Source organism: Myxocyprinus asiaticus, chromosome 41, assembly GCF_019703515.2.
Source record: "Myxocyprinus asiaticus isolate MX2 ecotype Aquarium Trade chromosome 41, UBuf_Myxa_2, whole genome shotgun sequence".
Taxonomy (NCBI): domain Eukaryota; kingdom Metazoa; phylum Chordata; class Actinopteri; order Cypriniformes; family Catostomidae; genus Myxocyprinus; species Myxocyprinus asiaticus.
In genome coordinates this window covers 22,276,084-22,298,094 of record NC_059384.1, presented here as the reverse complement: position 1 = coordinate 22,298,094, position 22,011 = coordinate 22,276,084, and the positions used below count along the sequence as shown (strand labels likewise).

The 22,011-nt window shown below is 35.9% G+C and overlaps 1 protein-coding gene across 1 annotated transcript; it reads right to left on the bottom strand.

Annotated features, from left to right (window-relative positions):
* Positions 1 to 6,891: 6,891 nt before the first annotated feature.
* On the bottom strand, positions 6,892 to 21,728 carry LOC127432041 (programmed cell death protein 6-like). The gene is made up of 6 exons (XM_051682810.1): positions 21,529 to 21,728; positions 17,405 to 17,466; positions 12,179 to 12,223; positions 8,096 to 8,254; positions 7,817 to 7,926; positions 6,892 to 7,612 (listed from the first exon to the last, which is right to left on the bottom strand). Exons 1-6 carry the CDS (start codon positions 21,609 to 21,611, stop codon positions 7,514 to 7,516), a joined length of 558 nt encoding a protein of 185 aa, XP_051538770.1. The 5' UTR covers positions 21,612 to 21,728; the 3' UTR covers positions 6,892 to 7,513.
* Positions 21,729 to 22,011: the final 283 nt, after the last annotated feature.

Here is a 22,011-nt window from a genome sequence, read left to right as displayed (position 1 = left end):
TGGCCATTTTAAGAAAGCATGTAGAGCTAGAGGGCAGTCACATTTGAACACTAAAGTGGTCAGACAACAAAACAAGCAAAGTACAAACCAAGTAACAGCCCATATACAAGCTGAAGAACCAGAGTTTGAAATGTTCTCTCTGTTGAGTGACACTGACAAACAAGTATTCAGAGTTGATTTTAGAGTGGACCAGCAAAATATAATAATGGAAAATTATGCTGGAGCTGCTGTGAGCATTATTTCTCAAGAAGTGTATGAACAGTTATTCACTCATTTTCCATTGGAGGGGGTACAAGTAAAGCTAAAAACTTACACTGGTGAAAATGTCCCTGTGTTGGGACAATTAACAGCTACTGTAGTATATGAAGATCAAGTAAATTACTTGCCATTATTTGTGGTTAATTGGGACGGTCCAGCCCTTTGTGGTAGAAACTGGTTGCAGAAAATCAAGTTGAATTGAAAACTGATACAACATGTAAGTAAGCAGATTATTCAACCAGGGTCTATCCGCTAAGTTCTTGAAAAGTACAATGAGGTTTTGAGAAATGAGTTGAGTCAGAATGAGTCAGAAATGAGTCAGAAATTAGACTTTTAAGGATATTAAAGCCACTATTTCAGTGAAGCCAGATGTGACACCAAAGTTCCATAGGAGCCGCCCAACCCTTTGCCATGAAAGAGCGGGTTGAAAAGGAGATTGATCGGTTAGAAAAAGCCAACATTATATCACCGGTAAAACATAGTGAGTGGGCTGCTCCAGTTAGAAAGCATATCATAAAGAAAGATTCAACTATTCGCTTATGCGGGGATTACAACGTAACTGTTAATTAAGCGGCCAATACAGAAATCTACCCTTTGCCACGGATTGAGGAAATCTTAGCCACTATTAGTGGAGGGAAGTTATTTTCCAAGGTTGATTTAGCTGCGGCATATCAGCAGGTTTTACTGGATGATGATCCCAAGAAATGTACAGCTATCAACACACACACATAAGGGCTTATATGTGTATAATCGGCTAACTTTTGGAATTAGATCAGCTCCTTCCATTTTCCAACGGATTATGGAAAATTTAATGAAAGACCTGGATGTGATCGCATATTTGGATGTTCTGTTAATCATGGGCAGAGATGAACAGGAACATCTGACAAACCTTTCCAAAGTCTTACAGTGCCTACAAGAATCAGGACTGAGAGTGAATAAATCTAAATGTGAGTGGGGACAAACACAAACTGAATATTTGGGTCATGTGATAGATGGAAAGGGAGTGTAACCTACGAAGGATAAAGTAAGAGCTATACAAGAGGCACCTTCAAATGTGAAGGAACTTAGAGCTTTCCTTGGTTTAGTAAATTATTATGGATGCTTCATACCACACCAGAGTACAGTGTTGGCACCACTTTATAGATTGCTAAAAGAGAAAGTTGCCTGGTGCTGGAATAAAAGAGAGCAAGGTGCTTTCAACAGATGTAAAGAACTGTTGACCAGTGAGAAAGTGTTAGTGCACTATGATCTGCATCTGCCCCCAACTCTAACATGTGATGCTTCAGCCTATGGAACTGGCACTGTGCTTCAGCATATGATGCCAAATTGTGAGGAACATCCCATTGCATATGCTTCACGTACTCTGTCCCCATCCGAAAAAAAAAAGTATTCGCAGATCGAGAAAGAAGCTTTGAGTCTGATATACGGAGTAAAAAAATTCCATCAATATCTGTGGGGATCATAGACCCTTAGTGACTTTGTTTGGTGAGAATAAGTGCCTTGCAACTATGGCAGCCGCCCATATTCAAGGTGGGCCATTATTTTGTTAGCTTATGACTATCACATAATTTATTGCAAGTCCGAAAACCATGGAAATGTGGATGGCTTGTCACGTAATCCTTTGCCCAAGGTCACAGATGCAGGAACGGAAGCAATGTCAGCTCATATTCACACTTTTCTGTCTAACCATCTAAAAAAAGCTCCTCTTAATGCAAGACAGGTTGCCCGAGTGACGAGAACGGACCGTGAAGTTTTTCATTATATTATGGAAGGCTAGCCGAGTGAGGTGTCAGAGGAATTGAAAGCGTATCACTCAAAGAGAGATGAATTATGGGGCATAAGAGTGGTCATTCCATTCAAGTTCAGAAGAGCAGTGCTGCAAGAAATTCACTCAGGCCACCTTGGCATTGTAAAAACGAAAGCTTTAGCTCGTAAATGTAAATTTTTGGCCACCACACATGGATGTGGAGAAAGTTTGCAAGGAGTGCGAACCTTGCCAACAGGAACAGCGGATGCCCCGTCAAGTCCCTCTTCATTCATGGGAATTCCTGGGTAAGCGTTGCATATAGACTTTGCCGGACAATATTTTTTGGATTTTGGTTGTGGGGGGCCTCTGTCTGGTCAGTTTGTTCTAAAAGCTCTCATGTCGTTTGTTATGTCCTCTCCAGTCTAGGGTTGAAAAAAGGTTAAAAGTGGTGCAATCAGTCTCCAGCCCAAGAACTACAAAGATCACAATTCAACAATTAAAGCAAACTGATTATATTTTAATAAAGTGGGTGTAACAGAAAAAGGCTTCAATAGAGGGCTAGGCCAAAAAAACTTCTCTGGAATTGGAAAATAAATTACCTGTAAAAGAAAACAGTAAACTTCCCTACCTCGCTGTCCAAAAACAATAGAAAACTTTTACACAAACAAATCTGGTACCCACCTCCCTACAAATGTTCCCATATAACTAATTTTCAAATAGACAAAATAAAGCTACAAGTATTTTAGGCACTCAGCACAACAACAGCCCTTTGGAGGCAAATCTCTGGGTCTCTCTCCGAGTTTGAGGTCTGTTGAGCCTTTAATCTGGCACCCTCCTCTCACTGGCCAGTCACAACAGGTAAGGATTCCGAGATGGCCATTAGAAACAGGTGGCAGTCATCAGTACCTGTTAGAGGAGAGCAACAGGAAAGGTGGAAAACAGAAAACAACATACACCAATACAGTGGCAAACAACACAGACAAAACATCCACAGATGTAATATGAAATAAAACAAAAATATGTCCTGGGACTAAAACATTATAAAGAAGATGCCCAATATGCTATTATTTTAGAAGATGCTATTATAGAAGATGCTATTCTCAATAGTCACATGTTAACTGTTTTTGTTTGTTGAGGCATTTTATTAAAAAATGCATATAAACAAACTACTTCAGATGTGAACGAATGAAATGTTCTACGATTTAGGAGAGGGCATCCTCTAGTGTTAAGGTGTCTGCATTACAGGTCCAGCCATAACAACTGTACTTCAGTTATTTCATGAGTTGTAGCATGTTGCCTAAAATAAGGAATGAGAAATTGTTGTTGTTGTTATATATCAACATCAAAATTTCTAAAGAAATGTTTGATTTGTGTGTTCCTTGTAAAAAAGAATGTGCATTTGTGTCAGTGTGCATAACATTTTTCTAGTTCAAAAAGGTCTCAACCAATAATTGGATGGGCAATGCTAACTGTACCAATAGGTATATAATAAGATCAATAACAAATTGACTTTGCTCATCAGGACATTGCACTGTCAGACTTCACAGCCCAGTTTCAAACTAAATTTTAATGGTTTGACAAAAAGAACAACCTATTCTAAATTAGAGAACATCATTATAAGTCACGAGAGCTGTAAAATTGGAGGACATCATGGTTGAACAGAACCAAAGTACCACGCTTCTTCTTGCCACAGTATTGAAAACTCTTGCCAGTGTTTAATTATATACATTATAGATATTATATATAATTTAGTTCTAGAGTGCAGGCAATTTAGGGATAAAAAACAAACAAAAAAAAAAAACTTTACTTTCACTTTACAGTTGTATGTGTAGAAAATGCTCATACTGAACAATAGGATATTTAAAAGTAACTGTTCAAATTTAGTTTTTTTCCTAATTAGTTATTTTATTTCAAGTAAAATGCCGATCATTTTTACATTCTCAGAAGTAAAAATCGTAACTGCTATCAGTAATATATACATGAAATCTTAATGACTGTAAATAGGGTTAGAGAATAGTGTTTTAAAATGTAGCTATATGCATAGTTCAATCCTTGGGCAGATTTTCCAGTTTCATATAATTACAGTATTAGGGCCTATATAGTGTACAGTCAGTGCTGGGTAGAAATGTATTACATGTAATCTGTATTACATAATCAAGTACTTGTAATTGGATTAAATTACATTTTAAAATACTTAAAATCAGATTTCAGTTACTTTTTATGGATTATATGATTACATATTAATCAGGCTACGGCAGTAAATTGTTCATAATATATTGATCCCCCTACTTCACAAAAAAAAGTAAAAATCATTTAAAGTTTTCATTCTAAATCACCCTATCGCTGATATATGTTCTGTAAATTTTCGAGGGTTATGGAATTGCTCACCTGATACTAGTGTGATAAATGTAGTTTCAGTTTCACAAATTGTTTGTCCTCTGCTTAAAAAATGTAATTGATCAATTTGCTTTTGTGCTAACTTTTGAGACTGTGATGTTGATTCACAAATATGGTCTGATCTGTTAGATGGTGTTTGTAATGCTGAAATTCCCAGAGTACAGCCACGTTTGTTTAATGCACCCTGGTGCACCTGTCCATAATTCTAGAAACTCTCCCATAATGCCTGTTGAAACATATTTGAGTCTGTCTTTAGAGATCTATAGACATCACAGAGGAAAACATGCAACTCCTTTCTTATTTTTACACAAAAGAACCACTCAAACAATTAGATCATGCCCTGTCATGACAAATAATTATGCAAGTTACTAAACACTGCTAATGTGAAACAATTCAAACCTGGAAGACAATAGTTAAAAAAAAAAAAAAAAAAAACTCACACAATCTTTTGCTGCCATCTTGGATGAAACATAAATTAAAATGTGTTTTTGTGTTTCATGACCCATTAAGTGCCTTTTTATATCACTCAGTAGACAAATAGCAAGTAAAACATATTCTCATATTTTTATTGAGTTTTCTTAAATGCATTAGGGAAAACATTATATCAAAATGGTATAGATTACTCATATGAATGTGACATAAAAGAAGAGTCTGGTCAAAGGTAATCCAAAAGTAATCCAAAAATAATCAGATTCGATTATCAAAAAATATATATAATCCAAGAAATTACGTTACTGACTGCGTTTAGTTATTATGTAATTTTGTAATCATCAGATTGCAATTCAGAAGTAATCTAACCACAATTGTGTACAGTATATAACATTTTATGACTACTTGAATCCTAGAAATATAAATGATATGCCCTGAAGATAGACTGTACCAATAAATTAAATAACATGAATAATTCTAAACCATCACATCAGCTAAACAGATTCCATATGATTTTTTTCAATGCTCAATTTCTTAATAACACAAGTATTTTTAGTCAAAGGTTACATATTTATGTTATCTTTATATAGTCCCACATTTTCCACCTGATCTCTTATTTTAAGATCCTCAAGTTTCTGAACTCTTTCTTATTTTCCAGTTTCCTTCACTTTTTCAATCATGAAGTCCAAATGTCAGAGAGATGACATGGAAGTAGACTTTAATCCAATCTCCATTCATTTCTCCAAAACACTGAAAACAAGCCTGTTCTTTTCTGTCTCTTGCTGTTGTATTGCTTATCAAAGCATTTACTCGGACAGTTGTTAAATTTACAATAAACAGGCTGACCATCTTTCTTTTTTGCACATGGGATTTTGGAGGATTCTATTAAATTAAGGACTTTTTTCAGCAAAGTTTCTTAAAAAGTTGTAATGAGTGCTAAAATAGGTATTTTTGATATCTTTGCCAAATAATGGCAAAATTTCCTCCAAAGTATATTGCTTTCTTTAATGGTGTCAAATGTTGGTTACCTTGAGAATAAGACAAACTGCATCAATTACATGAATCTCATTTTCAGATCTTAACTGCTGTAAAGCTTCAGGAAAGTGTTTTTCTTCATCACATAGCCAGGTGTGCCAATAACGGTGAGAAAGAACGGACTGTCCCATGCAGAAAACTTATAAACAGTGACTGCTATTGTATGAGACTCAGTTTGGTTTTCAAGAACCTCAGTTACCTCCATCCAAATCTTGTGTTCCCATCTGACACCCATACTGTAATTGACCATTGCACTGATGAGAGTGGTTTTCCCTGTTCCTGTTTCTCCAGCATCAGTATGACTTTGTGAGGATTATCATAATTTTTTTCTTCAGGTCTCTCTTTCCACAATAATCTTCCCCCATTTAGTTTTGTTGTATTGAGAATATATTTTGTAGTGGGTCCTTTTACTGATTTAGCCTACTGTTTCTACAGCTTCTATTTCTCCAAATCATTTATTCATTCAGTTATCAAAGTCTTTATCCCTACATAAACAATCTGTGCATATTATCATGGATCTTTCAAAAGTTATTTGTAGTACATACCAATTAAATGGCAACCTGATTAAACAAAATATTATTTATTTTATTTTTTTTACAGCCTTTTCTCACACCATCTTTTCTTTTTTTTTTTTGACATTTACACTTTTTGTTATCTAAAATACATGTTCTATTCTAAAAAAATAAATAAAAAATAAATGTTGTGTTGATATACTTAAATAGATTGCTGGGGCAGATTTTTTTTTAAATGCAAATGCATGATTGCACTAAAGTTTCCACGAGGAGGTAGAGTTGAGCTACGGATAAGGAAGGGAACAAACATTTAAACCAACTTTTACCTAAATGTCTAAATAAATTAATATTCGATTTTTTTTTTTTTAATTCAACAATGATACATACCTAGCTTTGTATGCTATCAGACGTTTAGTAGGTACAGTATGTACTCTGTCCTTCATATTTATCTTGGCTGTAAATCATGCATATCAGGTGTACATATGCCATTCTTGAAGGGAAGCAAATACAAATGAGGGATTCTAAGAAAATGCAAAGATTTTCAAATATTTTCCAGTTTTTAATAAAACAGTTATCATTTTAGATATTTCAACAGTTGTAAGGCATCATGCATGAAAAAGGCATACAAAAGCATATGTACCTCCTTCCTAAAATAAAAGGTTGAATTTGTCACATTACTGTGAAGATTAAAAATATAATTATTTACAAATAAATGGAAGAGCTGACAGTCAATCCAAAAAAGGATCTTATAATGGCGAAACACAACCTGCTCAGTATTTCTTTGTAAACATGAATTCAGCCACAAAAAAAGAACTATTAGTTCATGCCTTGACATTAAGGAGGTTTATCAGAAAGCATGCAACAGAGTCATGGTATGTTTTTTACAATGCGACATTACTTAAACAATGAAAGAGAGTGGTAGTCCATAGATTATTACAATAATAATATGGTTAACATCATAAAGAAATATGATATGACTACTAACAGACAAACAGACAGACAGAATTAAGAGTCATAAGATTCCTTCCCCACACCCTCCTGTAGAGGTTAGTGTTGTGTGGTCTCTGCTGGAAGACCGCATGGGGAGGGACATTTGGTGTTTGGCACATGAGTGTGCAGGCGTGCTTGAGTTGTGCTATACAACGTTGAAGACCATTGAGAGATACTGCTCGTATGACACCTGGATCCAGCCATCCTGGTCTGTGTCATATCGCCGGAACACATCAGTTAACCTCTGTTAAAATGAAAAAGGAAGTTGTTTATTGGTAAATGCTACTGTACTGTGACCCTCTGTTGTGTAACAATATAATGTAATGCCAAGCTGTTACTCTGTAAAAAGGATACTGCAGAAAGATTGGTATGAATACATCTTTTTATTGTAACAACTTGGCACCAAAGTACCAGTACTTTTTGATATTCCTACCATGGATTACATTACCTGTAGTACAATACAGCACTGAATGAAGTCATCAAAAGCCACCTGACCTTTCTTCTGACGGTCAAATTTCTCTATCAGTGTGTTATAGAACTGATCTGAAAGACGATAACCTGAGCAAAGAGAGAAGGTGACAATAATAATGATTTCCATAAGTTATTTGGCCATCTGATTATTTGTCCTTCTCCTTTTCTCGTAACTTCAGGATTTTCCCCACTGAATGCTTCTATTACCTCTGGCTTTCCATTTTTAGCAGTAAATATGTAATCATTTACAACTCACCAAAGCCAGTGAGAGCCTGTTTGAGCTCGTTCTTGTCGATTAACCCTGAGTTGTCCCTGTCGTAGGTGCGGAAGATGTTCTGCCAGTCTGTGATGTACTTCCAAACACCGGCAAACTCGTTGAAGTTGACCCCGCCTTTTTTGTCTCGATCAAACATAGCTGGAAATCAAAGGAACAGTTTAATAGGGAATGTTTGGTCACAATTTAGAATTTACAGTAGTAGAAAGTACAGTATATGTGTTCTCTTCAGAAAGATTGAGTTTATTAATTTGTATTTTTTCCCGTGACACTGTAAACGGTGAGATCATTTCTAGAAGGATTTTGCCGAAACTGATAACTAAGGTGGGAAAACAGGCCAAAAGCCGATTAATGGCTGATAGTTTTTAACTCTTTAAGCTCTGAGGGTGTTTTTAAAGATTTCCTGTTTCAGCTTATAACTCGACAAAAAAAAAAAAAAAAAAGAGGTTCAAGTGTTTGGTATCATTGTAAAGAAAATTTTTCACATTTTTTAATGATATAGATTATTATACATTCTATGATACAAAACTTGAGCCAAAAATGTTCTTTTCTTATTTTTTCTGATTTGACATTATAATTTAGATTATGATATATATATATATATATATATATATATATATATATATATATATATATATATATATATATATATATGATTATCTGGGTGTAAATAAGGTGGTTCCAGAAAACTGAGAAAAGTTTTGTGTTGATACGACAAAGCAATCAATAGTTATAGCATTACAAAATAATTCATCCTAGTGCACAAAAACGTCTCCATGTGTCCGAAAGTCTCTCCAAATAAATAAAAAAATAATTTTACATAAGAACTAATTACACATGCAAACACAACAATGACTAAATGTTTGCATAGCATGCAGACATGATTTTAGTAAAGAGATTTCACAGAATGAGTGCCATTTGACTCAATGAGTCTGCATCACTGAGTCTGTGTCACATACTGGGCACCATCTCCTGGTGGCCATATGTAACATTGTGCTTCGTGTGGATTATCTAATGATCCATGCATCCAATTACCTTGTGTGTGAGCTCGTTTGAAAGATAATAAAATCCTCTAAGTAATGGTAATTGATATTTTATGTTATGTTGTATTCTACTCTTTGAGAGCTTTCCAACAACATATGACACATGGCTATTTGATCAGTTTGATGTGTACATTGTCACAATACCACCATTTCAGTAGTCGGTAGGGAAATCTGATGATTCTTGATACCAGCTTCAATACCACAACAAATAATAACACTAACTAATTTGTTAATTATTTAAGAATAGTTTCAAATTCTCAAGTAATTATAAATAAAATAAAAAAATAAATAAAACAGCAATGAATAGAAAAATACAAAATAAGTGAACAAAAATTAAAATTAAAATTTTTAACAGTAGTATCAAGTATTCAAGTAAACATTCAGAATGAAATGCAACATAAAATTAGTATTGGTCTTTACTGTCTGATTATAATACATTAATACTTTTTAAAGCTACTAATGTTATCCAGCCAAGAGCAGTGAGTGATTTTCTTGTTATGGTTGTTTGATTAATATCAACGACACATTAGACAGCAGCAGGTATATTAGCTTACATTTACATTTACAAGTCCGAACCTTCGATACAAATCTGCTTGTTTATGTTCACTTTAGACATACAGGTAACTCACAGTGTTTACATGAATACCTCACCAAGACGGGCATTTTGGCAATTTAGAAATATTTTTGACTGTTCTGGCGCGTATCTGCATTACCACCAGTGTTCTCGGAGTACACATGCATGTTCAGCGCACACACATAAACTACCTGTCAGTCAATCAACGCGCAGCTATTACTAGATCACTAGTGAAATATAAAATTACGGCTTTTGGATTATTTTCAACAGCAGAATAAGAATATGAACTTTGTAATAAGTGACACAGGCCTAGGCTATATCACAGATATAGCTGGTTATTTTTTTGTTATTGACGTTTTAATCAGGCTACTTGTCCAGTCAGGCAAGTCAAATTCTTTCACTTGCCCCTTCAAAAATCCACTTGTCCCAGAAAAGTGTTAATGTGGAGCTCTGAACTTATTTATCTACTTCGCAACAAAACATGGAACGCTCATGTTTATAACATGACTGTTACAAATTGGACACCCATCATCCGCCCGAAAATGACAAAACTCATCGGATCTGCACAAATTCATAAGTAACTTTTTTTCTTTTTTTTTTAAACGGAGAATTAAGATGAAAGGTAAGCAGTTTCCATTCTTCGCTTAGTAACACTGTTTTGACCATTCGAAAAGCTCATGTTAGCATCCTCTTCATCTTATCGGCAATGCACTTCTCCAGTGCAGCAATAGTTATACAAAAATTAATCATCTAACCACCTAATATTACATTTTGGTTGTCTTATTGTTGTTTTATTGATTTATTTATTATACCATGACTTTCTGTAATAATAACATGTACTATATACAGCTCTGGAAAAAATTAAAAGACCACTGCAAAATTTCTCTGGATTTACTATTTACAGGTAAGTGTTTGAGTAAAATTAACATTTTTGTTTTATTCTATAAAGTACTGACAAAATTTCTCCCAAATTCCAAATAAAAATATTGTCATTTAGAGCATTTATTTGCAGAAAGTGATAACTGGTCAAAATAACAAAAAAGATGCAATGTTTTCAGACCTCGATTTATACAAAGAAGTTCATATTCAGTTTTAAACACCACAATACTACTGTTTTAATTTAGGAAGCGTTCAGAAATCAATATTAGGTGGAATAACCCTGATTTTCAGTTACAGCTTTCAATCATCTTGGCATGCTCTCTACCAGTCTTTCACATTGCTGTTGGGTGACTTTATGCCACTCCTGGGGCAAAAATTCAAGCATCTCGGCTTTGTTTGATGGCTTGTGGCCATCCATCTTCCTCTTGATCACATTCCAGAGGTTTTAAATGGGGTTCAGGTCTGGAGATTGGGCTGGCCATAACAGGGTCTTGATTTGGTGCTCCTCCATCCAACACCTTGATTGACCTTGGCTGTGTGGCATGGAGCATTGTCCTGCTGGAAAAACCAATCCTCAGAGTTGGGGAATATTGTCAGAGCAGTAGGAAGCAAATTTTCTTCCAGGATAACCTTGTACGTGACTTGATTAATGCATCCTTCACAAAGATGAATCTGCCCAATTCCAGCCTTGCTGAAGCACACCCAGATCATCACCAATCCTCCACCTAGTCGTCTAATGTTAGACGGAGACCTGGAGAAGCCTTCAAGCCACAGTGTCTCGCACCCACTGTGAAATTCGGTGGAGGATCAGTTAATTATCTAATTAATGTCTTCTAAAGCAAAACGATCGCTTTGGGTGAGAAACAGATCAATATTTAAGTCCTTTTCACTATCCTAGTTTACTTCCGGTCACATCCACAAGGGGTCTCAGCTCACACTGCCTCTTGCGTGATGCAAGCGCATTAGCATGTTCGTGCAAGAACTGATGTGATACAACCGGAAGTGCAATTGTTTTGTTTACAAGAGAACGCTGTTCACAAGCTTAATTGGTATTGCTTTCATTTGAATATGCCAAAAAAAGTCCCCTCGTGAACGCGCATCGGAGAGTGAATGGAAGTAAACAATTACAGTGAAAAGGACTTAAATATTGATGTTTCTCACCAAAATCCATTGTAAAGCTTTAGAAGTCATTAATTCAACCACTGGAGTCGTCCGTATGACTTTAATTACGCTTGTCTGTGCTTTTTGGAGCTTTATAGTGCTGATCACCATCCACTTGCATTGTACGGACCTACAGAGCTGAGATGCACTTCTAAAAACCTTGGTTTCTGTTCTGCAGAAGGATCTAGGATGGCATGAGGGTGTGTAAATTATGAGAGAATTTTATATTTTGGGGTGAACTATCCCTTTAAGACAAACTCCTTCCATATTATGAGCTAATGTCCTAATAGGAAACATTCTGTGTTGCCATGGAGCACACAAGCAAACGAATGGAGCATTATGGGGCAACCAAAAGAAAGGCTGTGCATGTCTGTGATTTTGTGATTGCAAGACAGTGATAATACTCACATATAATTGATCTGACAGTCACAGGGTTGAAAGGTGTCCATGTACCTGGAGATGAAACAGCATAAATTCAGTTTCCAAATAAAGCCACACAGTAGTCATTAAAAAATAAATAAATAAATAAATAGGAGCTTGATGCCTAATAGCTGTAATCCCTGAGGTGAGATCACCAGGGAGTGGCATTGTGTTCATCACATAAGGTGCTAATATAGTATTGTAAACTTATATGTTTCAGGTAAGTTTTGCTAGGGACCCTTTGCTGAACTTGAGGAATGCACACTATAGTCTATATAGGCCAGTCAATGATCCCAGCATAGTGAGCCCTCCCTTTCTGCAACAACTGAAGAAAAACACTATTATTTTTTTTTTTTGTGTGTGCTTATCTTTAGAAACCTACTCATCAAAGTGGGTGTGCTGGGGGTAACGAAACCAAAAGGCACAGGACTAAAATGTACAGCTGTAAAAATCAGCCACTCTTCCACGCTATGCTGAGTCATGTCCTGCCACACACACTCACATACACAGAGCTGCTAAGAGAGAGGAAGGACTCGGGTGGTGAGGAACTACTTTCTGAAACGGACAATCGGGGAAGAATTAGAATTCAATTTCATAGTTTTATGGTTGAACTGGGACATAAAATAGAGAATGTAAAGCAGAATGGATGGAAAATAAGTTTTGTAATGGTTTTATAGGATGTTAAACATAGACCCAAATTACACATAAAATGGATAGATCTGACACTAAAATCTAATTCAATGAGCTCATTCTGCAGTATATTAATGTGTCAAGTTGCTACACATAGCCCACAGTTAATAAAATAATGAACTTTCTTATTTATGATTCTATTACTTTATTATTATAAGACTTATGTCTATTATAATTCTATTACTTTACTCTAATTACCTGCCTCTAAGATGAATTGTTAGTATTTAATACTAATAATAAGCCCCTCAAGTCTGTGCTTTACTGTGATTTTACCATGGGTAAGAACATGGGTGTTTAAAGAACACTGTAAATCACTCTAACGCATGATCTCTCTTGGCTTATTGCTTTATTTTCCCGAGCCGCCAAGGTCACCCTGACCAACTGACTAGAACCAAAATAGAGTGAATAATGTTTTCCCATCTCAGATAGCTAAAGAGCAAATGCATGCTAGTGACAAGGACTGACGTGGAGGCAGGTTTTAGGTTTAGTTCAGTCTCCACAGTGGTCTGAATTCTGGCACAAAGCCGCCCCTATGTGTTGCACACTGGCTCCAGTCACTGTACTGCCCACACTGGGAGGGAATCATGGAAAAACAGCAACATTCACATCATCCCAACAGAGAAATACAAGGCAGTCTACCACATACAACAACACTGCACATATTAACACAAGGCCTTCCTTTTATATTATACTTCTAACACACAGCTGATAAAATATATCACATAATGGGAGTAGTCTTAGGTAAAGGTTCTATACTATGTTTATGCAAGGTCAAAGCACTCTATACTTCTAGTCCATCTAAATGTAAAAGTTTAACCAAATCAGTCTTGACAATTTGAAGTTTAATGCCCTGAACACCACAAGCAACTCCACAAACATCCCTTAAACTCTCCTTTAAGCAACAAACCACATCTGAGAGACATAAGCGAGGGTAACATAGTCGTTTAAAATGAAGCCAACTATGGCTTCATATACATACCTGTTCCTAGGGCTTATGTGAAGTTTTATTTGTATTTTTTTGTTATACATTTTTAAAATAAAATTCATGATGATCCAGTTCACATGAAAGAATAACACAACATGGCTGTGGTCACTGTAAGATTAAGACAAATCTGTAAATCACAGCTGACCACTGCCACTGTTTCACTTGCCCTATAACAGGGCTATTCAACTTCATCGACATGTGGGCCAGCTGGAAAAAAAATCTGTGATGCATGCGGACCAAGAATATTTTTACATAAAGCTTCTATCAGATATCCTGTTATAGTAGGTCTATTATATTTGTTTACAATATAAATAAAACGTCTGTGTTCATAGCTTTAAAAAAAATTTCCACAAGAACAATTTTCAAGCAGAAAATTCTAAAAAAAAAGAAAATAAAAAAGAAAAAAAAAACTGATAACTAAAAAGTGCTTTCAAAATTGGTCCATAACAGAGAGAGTAATTAAGACTGATAATAAAAATTGTATTAAACAACAACAGTGAAATTTGTTATTGCTGGTGAAGTTGCATCCAACGTTACCCAAATGTACGTTTGTTATATATGCAATGATTTATACTTTTGACTTTTCAAATCAAATGTTTTCTTGATGAACAGAACATGTCCGTTTCTCCGAACAAACACTTTGCAAACACCTTGTTGATGAGAGAGGTCAACGGAAAATGGCCAGACTGGTTCGAGCTGACAGAAAGGCTCTGGTAACTCCGATAACCACTACAATTGTAGTGAGCAGAATAGCATCTCAGAATATGTCGAACCTTGAGGTGGACGGGCTACAACAGCAGAAGACCACGTCGGGCACTTTATTAGGACCACAGTGTTCCTAATAAAGTGCTCAGTGAGTGTACAAGTTGTTTGAGATTGGAGACCGACTCGATTATGTAATTTGCAGTATGTCATGGCAGTGGACGGTCGCTGCAGAGCTCTTTTTGCGCATTCTGTTTGCCACAACACTCTGATAGGTGGACCTTTCTCAACAGGATCATGGGTAGTGTAGTTATTCAGCATAAAATCTGCTAGTAAATGTTATTTTTTAAATGAAGTTGAAATAATTAACAACCTCAAGAGCTCATGGTAGGTCTGTCTTTAAAGGTTTATTGAATGGGATTTTTACATCTATCACTGCTTTATTTCGATTGCTAGAGTGCTCTGTGCAGTTGATACGGGTCCAAGTCAAAAGGTCCCACCCCCAAGCGTCTATGGAATTCTTATCCCTATGCCTTGGGTCTTTGGGTCCCAAAGCAAAAATCTTAGGTCCAATTTCCTAGAAAAGTAATAGCAAGCCTTTCCTCAACAACCCACATGATTTGAGGTATCATTCATGTTTCTGCCAAAAGCGGTGTATGAAAAAGTTACATGCCAAAGTTTAATACTTAGGGTTAAGGGTATTTGTTCAAATCCCAAAGCCTAAATATGAGCAACAGTAATTGTGAAGCTTGCCTTAGCAAACACAACTAATAATGCTTTTTAGAACATGTCAGTGTAGGCATATGGGGACATATTCAGCATATATTGCACTAGGGGTTGGGGTCCGACTCAGACAGACTGGTCTGTGTCAAGTGTCCCTGAGGTGCATGCATGGACTTTAGCAGTGCTGACAGAGTGGCAACACACTACAAAGTTTCAGGAGTGGCAACCGCATTTAAATGCTGGCGTGAATCTCCTAAATTTTTATTCCATTGTGTGTACGGAATACAGGACTGACTCCCACAATTGCGATGATTGACAAGTGATATAGCTTTAGCATCTCATGCCTGTGAACAAGAAAAAAGAATGCCACCAGTTTAACCCGTTTTGTGTTCGCTGTTATATTATATTATCATCTGACAATGTTTCGTTAGCTGCCATCGACAGAGTCGCCATGTTTTGTTTATGCTCGTCTAAGCGGCTGCGGTTTAACAACGTGCATGCTCACTTTAGAATGTAATGTATGGGTTGCGCCAAGACCACAGGGCTGTTGAGAGAAACTACAGTGAAGAGAGAGGCTGGAAATGTGAATGAATGAAGACACGTACCTCTGTTTGTGTGAAGATGGGCACAGGAGAAGAAGACGGACACATCTCACACACAAAATTAATCACGTCATTAACAAGGAGTTGTTCAGTTCGGTTCCATACTCACGACGTGGAATTTCTGAGAGTGCGGTTGTCACTTCGGGAGTTAATTTGGTTTTAGAATGCGGTTGTCACTCCCATATTTTATTGAATTGTGTTGTGTACTGAACAGGATTAAGCACTAAAAGGTGAACTGACAACCGAATTTAGCTGCAGTGTGTATAAGGCCAGACTGAACCAATAATTTCAGGAAAAGATGCAGAACAACATACACTACATAACAAGTGGCATGCAATGTCTGTTTCCAAATACAACAACTACAAAGCACCACACTGACATTACTGACATACTTCTTCAGGATATCATGGCTACTGCAACGTTACACAGTTCTATACTTCATGACGCCACACTTCTGACAAGTATAGAGTGTGACATTGGTCTATGTGTTATAACACAACAACGCACTCCAGCAGGACTGACAGGAACAAGCACTGAAATTACTGAATGGTTCAGCCTAAACTCACACAGCCAGCTCTCAAGAATGACAACAGAGATTCCTGCTAATACTGCAGCTCATTGAGACGTTCACTACACCAATATTACTGCTCAGGACAGATAGTTTCTGGCAGGTGTGAAGGACCTCTGACCCACTTTGGCAGCAAGGCCATCTCATAATTGACTTTAGAGAGGTTTGACTTCACTAAACTTAATTTAAGTACCAGGCATTTTCAACAACAAGAGTAAAACTGTGGATATTTTCCCTTGTGTGGGGGAAGACAGAAATATGTAAATAACGTACAGACAGCTCCTCATTATTGTAAAATATCAGGTCTTGTGTCACACTGAAAGGATTTATTTTGTGATATTGATCGGCTGACTGTACATTATCCTGCTTATTACAAAGATAATTACCTAAAAATTTTAATTAATGGATGTGAAATATTGATTTGAGATTAATTAATTTTATTATTTATTATGCGAGAAGAAAGAGATTGCATAGTGAAACGAGACACATGAAACTAGCACAGCTACGTAAGAAATCGGTTACCTGGGACAACGTCCAATTATATAGTTTAGCGGTCATTACACAATACGATTTCACTGTAGATTTAAATAAAAATAAAATATGTGTAAAAAACAAAAACAGATGAGCTCATTTCTATATGGTAATATTGATGTAGTGCAAGTAAATGTAAATGTAGCTAAATCATGCTGCTACAAATAATAGTGGTGAGTAGGGCTATATCATCAGGTGACTGTTACAGGAAAACAGTTGCTGCTTGTACAAGAAACCCGTTTATAACAATACAGACTGTTATTATTTGAAATAGAGTCAAGCTGATGGAAAAGTGCTGTCATGCCCTTTGCTAAATACATACATATCAAATGTACTAAATGTGTGTACTGGTGACAAATAACTAAGAATAAAGAAAAATAAAATGGCAAATTAAGAACAAAAAATAAACATACCATTTGATAATGCCTGCTGAAGCTCTGTGTCTGATATTGCCCCACTCCTGTCTTTATCTACCCTGGAGGAAGCAGAAAAAAAAAATTGATGAGTTGCTGGCCAATAATAATGTATTTATATATAATGTAATTAATATTTCATGTAAAAAATTATATAGTGAATTGACTAAATGGCAGTAAAAGATGTCAAGAGAAATAAGAAACACTCAGAGTGAGTGACAGAACAGGATGTGGGCCTGGTCAAGTGAAACTGAAAGTAAAAGCTTGTCGTGGAGAACATATCTCCACATCCACGTCATACACATGAAACTCCATACTCCAAAGAAAGGATTAAAACCCAGTCAAAAATATGTATGTTTACATTTAAAGTGATTTTAATTTAAAGAAATGTAAATATGACACATTTGGAAAAAGTGTGTCTTGAGAGGTCAATCATTTTTCTCTTCATTTGTTCATTCATTATTTCAGTCATTAATTCATGTTACAAAGGCACAGCCCCATGCTGACATTTTTATGATTCATTTAAGGCATGGTATTTCAGCAATAAGAAAAGCTTTGCCATACAAAGAGTGGGTTGACTATTTATGCTACTGGGAGTGTCATTTCCATTACACATATTCCATGAATCGTAAAACAGATCACATGTTTCCACAACAACCATTCTGTTTTGATTTTGCAGGGAATTTTTTTCCATGAGGAAATTACATTAAATTATTCTTTGTTCTAATTTGTAATAGAGAGATTACAGTAGAAATGGATTGATTTTTACACAATCCTGGGTCCTACTGTTAAGAAATAAACATGAAGCAACATTCCACTGACACAGGCATGCCTTAGCACACCAACAAAAACCCAGTATTTCTAGGCTGTTGGAAAAAAAACATTGGGGGTTGGGGCAGACCATAGAAAAACAGTAGTGACTGGCATAAGAGAGGCCTCCTCAATAATTCTGACCCTAAAAACCTTGAAAGAGAGTTTAGTCTGGTCCATAACCACAGTAAGCTGTGAAAGGAATGTCTTGTTGACTTGTTTGTCCAGCACGACCCTGCCCAAACAGCCAATGTTTGAACTCGTGACTCCTATTCACACAAGGAATTCAGGATCAACTGTCAACTTAAATCACTGTTTATTTAGGAAGGAATTCTGATAAGCATTTACAGTGAGAAAAAGTCAGAAACAGAACTTAATGCTTCATATGTCCCTGCTGTTAAAAAAAAAAAAAAAACACACCTTAAATCAGCCTTAGCTGGTCTAAGCCGATGGTTTTAGCTGGTTTAAGCTGAGCTCGAACAGATGGAAAATGCCCAAAATCCCTCGAAAACCAGCCTGAGCAGGAAATGAGTCCAGCTAAGACCAGCTAACCATCTTTTTCAGCTGTTTCAGTTGTTTTTAATAGGCTTTGGGTGGCCTGACTCCACCAGAACCTCCATTCAAGGAAAACTATAAAATGGGCCATTATCAAAATATGGTGACACACATGTCCCTTGATTTTTCAGTCATGAAAAAGATTTCAAATAGTAAAGAAACCACATTTAATAGGCATCATTCTATAACATAACCTTTTATTAAATAATATGAAATGATTTGACTCTTGGTTGTTTTACAAATTGTTTTAGAAAATATATTTAAATTTGTCAATTGCCTGAAAAAACCCTTGTCCCCTTCATCAGGTACACTACTTCTATGACATTTACAGTTATTTATCTGTTTATATTTATCTCATTTTGTTTCCTTAGGTCAAGCATCACTGCGAGGCCTAACAAGTGTGCAAAAAAGCAAAACAAAATAAGTAATTAATAATTTAAATAATTAAAAAAGAACGTTTGTCCCTTACTTCCATGTCATTGGTATTATCAATATTTATTTATTTTTATTGTATTTTTTAAAATACTAAAAGTTGTGAAAGAAGATCTCCAATAGTCAAAATTCAGAGGAAGAAAAGGTTGCTCAAATGTGATTTTCCCACCATGTTGAAGTTATTCATTTACAATTTAACTGTAATTTTTATCACATGGTTCATTTAAATATGTCATTGGTGTTACATTGTTTAATGTTCATGTGAAATATTTGTATTGAAAAAAAATACTTAACGGTATGATTTATTCATTTTAGTCTGATCAGTGGTGTGATGCTATTGACTTAGAAAATATATCGTTTATCGTTCACTTGTGTTACAACCCTTTTTTCATTTGTGAAACAAAATAAATAATAAAGAACAACAGTCAAGTTGCCCTTTATGAATAAAAAATGTCAAGATGTTAAACATTTTTTATCCTCAGCTTTTATGAGTGAAAACTGAACTGATTTGAACATTTCAATATTTTGTAAGTCGGAAAGTCAAAATTGTTTGAGAATGACCCATATCAGGAACATCTGGGCCTATTGTTTGTTTATTCCTAGAGCCAAGGTGGAAAAAAAACTAGGTCTAGTTTTATCCCACTTTTCGAGTTTAAAGGGATATTCCGGGTTCAATACAAGTTAAGCTCAATCGACAGAATTTTTAGCATAATGTTGATTACCACAAAAAATAATTTTGACTCGTCCCTCTTTTTCTTTAAAAAAAAAAAAAGCACAAATCTGGGTTACAGTGAGGCTCTTACAATGGAAGTGAATGGGGGCCAATTTTTGGAGGGTTTAAAGGCAGAAATGTGAAGCTTATAATATTATAAAAGCACTTACATGAATTCTTCTGTTAAAACTCATGTATTATTTGAGCTGTAAATTTGTTTAAATAGTCATTCTTACAGTCATTTTGGGGTTTTAGGGTTTGTTGACATTACATCATCATGGCAACAAAGTTTTAAATTGGCTATAACTTTACACAAAAAAAGGTTAGTAAGTGATTTTATCAGACTAAAATCATGTTAACACACGTATTGTTTATGTCTTGTGGCTATACGTTTGAAACAGTGAGTATTTGTACGTTTACAAATTGGCCCCATTCACTTCCATTGTCACTTCCATTGTAAGTGCCTCACTGTAACCCAGATCTGTGCTTTTTTTTAAAGAATAGGAGGGACAAGTCAAAATAATGTTTTTGTGGTAATCAATATTATCCCACAAATGCTGTCGATTGAGCTTAACTTGTATTGAACCCAGAATATTCCTTTAAAGTGGGTGTTTTTTCTCCAATGTTCAAATCAAACTGTAAGCTTCTATACTGAGCTTTTTGTTTCAAACAGTTCCATATTATTACATTACAGTGGTCAGGTAATTCAGTTTACAATAAAGACTCAATCATACTCAACATCATAACAAAATTGTATATCAGTTCCAGTTACAAAGAGCTACTAATATATATATATATATATATATATAAACACAAAGAATAACTATATTCCATGACATACATATTATGACACATTAATAATACTGTACATCATCTTGCTGTTCAGTATTATCATGGAAACTCTTAAGCAACAGAGATAAACAAAAATGACTCATTGTAATGTGTTATGGTACAGATAAACAAAGGTGACTCAGTAACACCTTTAGACATTTCAAAGTCATATGACCAAGGACAACCCATCGTTTGCTATTGAGAATGTTAATTCAATGTAAATTCCGGAGGTAAAGCAAATAGTTACGTTTTCTGCGTTTCTCAGCTTGCGTGTATTCCGAAAACACACAATATAATGTTATTTGAAAGCAAGAGCCAATCCTCTGCAGTATTGCATAATTCATTACGAGCAATTCATTTAAACCAATTCACTCAGCAGATACTGACATGTATGTGAATGTTATAACAATGTTTACGGTTTTTAAGGCTAATCGGCACCAAGAGGGAAACTTAAGGCAACTAGAGTAATAATTAAATACATAGTTGGATTCAGTTTGCAACAACAACAAAAAAAAATTATTATATGACAATGCTTGAAACTGAAAGTCAAACGAGAAGTGTCTGCTGTCAGCTGGAAAGCAAAACAAATTCTGCCATCGAAATGAGGCAGAAGTCCAAATCAATGAGATCTTTGATTCAGCGAGCTAAACAACCTCCTATTTTAAGTTTCCCAAAGCATTTCGTATCTACTTGTACGTGGCTTGCAAGAACAAGCTTGCTCCTGCTGTGCTTTTTAAATCGGCAGGCGTTCAAATGCGGAATCGGTGGTCGTGTTTTCACTTACCTCTGAAATATGTTCCATAGAAAGCCCTGATCCGGCGGTGCGCTGTTATAATGAGGTGGTCTGTACTGGTTATGATAGGCCATGTCCACGGCGTGTCCCGTTAAACGATAAAATGTGCTCTTCTTGAACAGCAAGATAGTTGAACTTGCTTAAATCTGACTTGTAAAATTCTTCACGCAGAGAGGCGTGGCGTGAAACTCCCCACTTCCCATAAGCAAATTAACAGACGTCATTCAGACACGCCCCTTTCGAACTCTCTCGGGGACTTTGATTGGCTCGTCTCATGCCTGCGCGGATCGTTTGCGCTAAATGGGCGGGGCCAACAGCCTGACTAATGGAAATGTGAACTGTTCCTAAAACAAAATGTTGCTGTTTGGTTTGGAATGGCAGATTTTGACAGGTTGAATTTATTTTTTCCACAAATACCAACAGGGTATTCAAGGCCACGATGATGGATGTCGTGGTGTTCGTAGCGTAGCATAA